At 37.2% G+C, this 3956-nt stretch overlaps 1 protein-coding gene across 1 annotated transcript; it reads left to right on the forward strand.

Moving 5' to 3' along the window:
• The first annotated feature begins 442 nt into the window (after nucleotides 1–442).
• Nucleotides 443–1204, forward strand: LOC116167601 (histidine-rich glycoprotein-like). Its single transcript, XM_031482998.1, has one exon. It carries the CDS (start codon nucleotides 452–454, stop codon nucleotides 1187–1189), a length of 738 nt encoding a protein of 245 aa, XP_031338858.1. The 5' UTR covers nucleotides 443–451; the 3' UTR covers nucleotides 1190–1204.
• The last annotated feature ends 2752 nt before the right edge of the window (nucleotides 1205–3956 follow it).

Here is a 3956-nt window from a genome sequence, read left to right on the forward strand (position 1 = left end):
TTGTTTATTGATTGCAAATCTAAAGTGCACTTAGGGTCTTAAACTCTCAACAAAATCCCTGGAATCGATTTCATTAGCAACGTCTGAGATCCCATTTTCAAGAAAATTCTTGTTTCACTATTTAGTAAGACCTGGAAGGCATCGATTGTTTAAAGCTACAAAGGGACAAGTCCATTTCGTCTCACATAACGAATTTTAGTTAATACTCGGTCTCAAGATATTATTGCGGGTGTATTATACAATAGTTAGGAATTCATCCAAGCATCAAACCAGGAGAAAGCCATTATGCAAGTCTGGTGTAGATTATCGCCAGTTTATAAAAACAAACAAACCTAATCTAGCGGAAAATGCGAAATTAACTTTAAGAAGTTGGGTTCTGGAAAGTTTTACCGATATAAATACCCGCTGCAAGATATTTGTCACATCAGTTCGGCGGTGTCCTTTAATCAATATGCGGTTGTTAGTAACATGCCTGGTTTTGTGTCTGGGTGTTCTCGTGTGTGAAGCTAAATCGTTTAGGGATGACGAGGTGGTCGATTTAGAAGTGGCCGCTACTGGTCATGGAAAACACCATGAGCACGGTGGTGGTAGTGAGCATCATGCGGAGCATCATGCGAGTCATGGCGAAAAGGGCGATAAAGGATACAAAAGTAGTCATCATCACGACAAGGGAGGGCACGGGAAGCACGGCAAGGAGCATCATGCTGGGCATTACGGTGAGAAGGGTGGGCACAAGAAGGGGCACCACGATGAGGCCGGCCACTACGGGGAACACCACGAGGCTGGAAAAAGTCATAAGGGTGGCAAGTTCGGTGAGAAGAAGGGGCACAAGAAAGGTCACAAGACGACTGGGTATCATCACAAGTCGCACAAAGACGATTACCACAAGGAGCACAAGTTTTACGATGATTTCCACAAGGGCGGTCACCACGCTAAACATGGCCACCATGAAAGCCACCACGGAGGTAAATCTGGCCACCACAAGAAAGGCGGGAATCACAAGAGTGGATATCATGATGATCACTACGGCAAGAAAGGGCACCACGACAAAGGGCATTACGATGAAGACCATAAGGGACACAAGGGCCACCACGGACACGAAAGCCACTACGCACACCACGACGATTACGGAAAGAAAGGCGGCCACTCCGGCGGAAAGGAATACGGATTTGCTCATGGAAAACACTAAGTTTTTGTTAACCGTTATTACCTTCTTGTGTTATAATCATAACAATAAAACATAATCGGCTAGAGATATTCACTTAATTCCATTGTCGACATCCACCACCATTAAACCGTTCCGTTTAAGAGAAATGGAGTTATAAAATACTGACGGATATTTAAAAATAGCGCTCGATGTTATAACTTTTCGTATCGCTGAAACGTTTATAACCCTCCCTGCTCTTAAACAACGTGAGGGATATTTTTATTAGATGCTTTTGTACCACGAGATAAAACATTAGCGGTCGCTCCCGTTATTATGGAAATGAGAAACGTTCCCTTTTTGTATATTATAACTTAAAATTCAATCTTCCGTTACGCCATTTGCAACTGTACAAATGAATCGGCTTAAAAATCGTTACCTAACGAACGGATGCGGGAAAATTCGAGTTTGAATGCGGTCGCCCCAGCGAAACCATAAGATTTTTCAAAGGCAACAGATGATCACTTTCAATAACCACACACACGCACATCCCACCCCCACAACAGGTTGCGTACATAATTTATTAAGATAACCCACGAGTGTTTTCATCGCATACCAAATGAAAACTGCGAATTCTTTTTTTATTAAATAAAAATAATTAACATTTTGTAAGGCGGTGAAAAACAAGTACGGACTGGGCAAACACAAAGAATCCCTTCAAGTTACGAGTAGGTATAGAAAAGAAAATTAATAATTTTTTGTTCAAAAAAGATGTTCAGCAGCTTGATTAATACTAAAAGAAAGATAGTGGCCAGTTGGACGCAATTTCTACAAAAAACAGCGACGCTTTTTCGTTACTTTTATTCCGGTATATACGTAAGTCCGTTTTCGAGCTACTTGTTTAAAGATTCTATTTAGGTAATTTTATATTTGCGCGATAGCGGAAAGACCGAGAGAAACGCGGCCAATTTCAATGCCCTTTTTTTAATTAAAGTTCGCGCAACGCATTTTTAGCATTTTCCGAAGATTGCGCGTACACCTTCCAGGATTTGTAAATATTTTCGCATATCCTTACTTACCCCCAACAAATATTCTTTCGCGCTAATTTTCCAGCTCTTCGCAGGGGATTGTTTGATGTTCTCCACCCACATTCATTTTATCGCCACGTATACTGAGTTTCCAACTAATGTATGCAAATTAATGCTATTTTTAATTAAAATGGTACTAAAAGTGCATCCCTGTTAGTGCGGTCGCAAATACCTCAACTGAGATTTCATGCTTCACAACGTTTGTGAATTCAGTAGGCATGTTAATATCAAAATCCAACAGTTATTCGTTTTTCTTTCCTAATTTGGAATCCATTTCCTTTATTATAGCAATAATTTAGAAGCAAACAGTTTTTTTCACTTTCGTTAAGAGTCCAAAGCTCTTTTTCTAATTGGGGTAAGATGTTTTTTTTTTGTTTGCCACTATATATGCGATCCCAGTAGGTACATGATTCTTTTGGAGTGAGGAAAAACTGATTTAAACTGCTGTATACTGATTTCAAGTAAAAATTTCATTCACTGAAATTCAACTAGTACTACTTACTCTTAAGGTTGGAGTCTGCATTTATAACGTTATGGAGATACTGCGTGCCTAATTTTCAGGCGAACCAGTGAACCGAATTTGTTGAAATTTATAGTGTAGTAAACTAATATAATTCTACACAAAATGAACAATTTTGAAAAAAAAATTTCAATTGGTTTGGGAATTACAGTCAAAAAACCGCTTTTTTTCAAAAAAAACTTCAATATGTAAGTTTACTCACCTACATTACGCCAATGAAAACCAAAACTTTTTTTGGCGTTTCGTTTTCCTGAAAATTAGGAACGCAAATTCTAATAATTAAAGGTTCACACCTTCACTCTTATCTACATAATAAATTATAACATCGTCCAATGATATGTAAAGTTCATGTGGAGATACATGTTGCACTCGTATTACACAGAAATACCCACCTACTTCCTATATAATATATAAAACACAATTATACTTTATATTCATTTATACCTATGTACTTACCGTTGGTAGGATCCTTATTCTATATTTATGTATCAGGCTATCAATAGAAATGAAAAGACACACTACCGAATTGAAAACCCAAACTTTGTTATAGTATGGCGTTTGATTGAATTAAATCGATTTATTGATTACTTAACAGTTTTTTGCGCATTTTTTTGGAAAGTAATTTTATCCATGGTAGGTATTCTAATGAAAAGTCTCAACGAAAAGAATTGATTTCTACCAAACACCATCCACCTCCCCTTATCGAGATCGGTTACTTCATCGGTACTTTACCTGATTCTCGCAATGTACGTATAATTGCATAAGGTATTCCTAAATGTGATGCAAATACGGAAGGGGCTAATTCTTGGTTTATTTTATGACTAAAAGTTTATATAAACATTCATAGCTCCGCAAACGTTTCGTTACTGATCTACAGGATGTTATAACTTCACCGTACACTTTATAAATTAAACCTGTAATTTGTATATAACACAAGATACAATTTCAAATGCGAACTGTCAAGACTCTAAATAAAATCAAGAGATTATCCAAATAAAGCTAAGGTCATTTTAAAAATTATACATTCATTTGGCTAAGTAGGTGCCTACCGAAAATTGTATTTTTATTTCTCGACAACGGTCGCAAATATGAAAAAATTACAAATTACCAAAAAGTTTCCAAAGAAATCATAAAATCAAATTCTTATGTCGTTCTATGTACCTAACCTGGTCTAGATTATACGATAAATCGAGAACGGAAACAA

This window comes from Photinus pyralis, unplaced genomic scaffold (genome assembly GCF_008802855.1).
Source record: "Photinus pyralis isolate 1611_PpyrPB1 unplaced genomic scaffold, Ppyr1.3 Ppyr1.4_LG4, whole genome shotgun sequence".
Taxonomy (NCBI): Eukaryota; Metazoa; Arthropoda; class Insecta; order Coleoptera; family Lampyridae; genus Photinus; species Photinus pyralis.

What these genes read in the sequence shown, in the direction of transcription:
- LOC116167601 (XM_031482998.1), top strand. Translation starts at nt 452, where the DNA reads ATGCGGTTGTTAGTAACATGCCTGGTTTTGTGTCTGGGTGTTCTCGTG.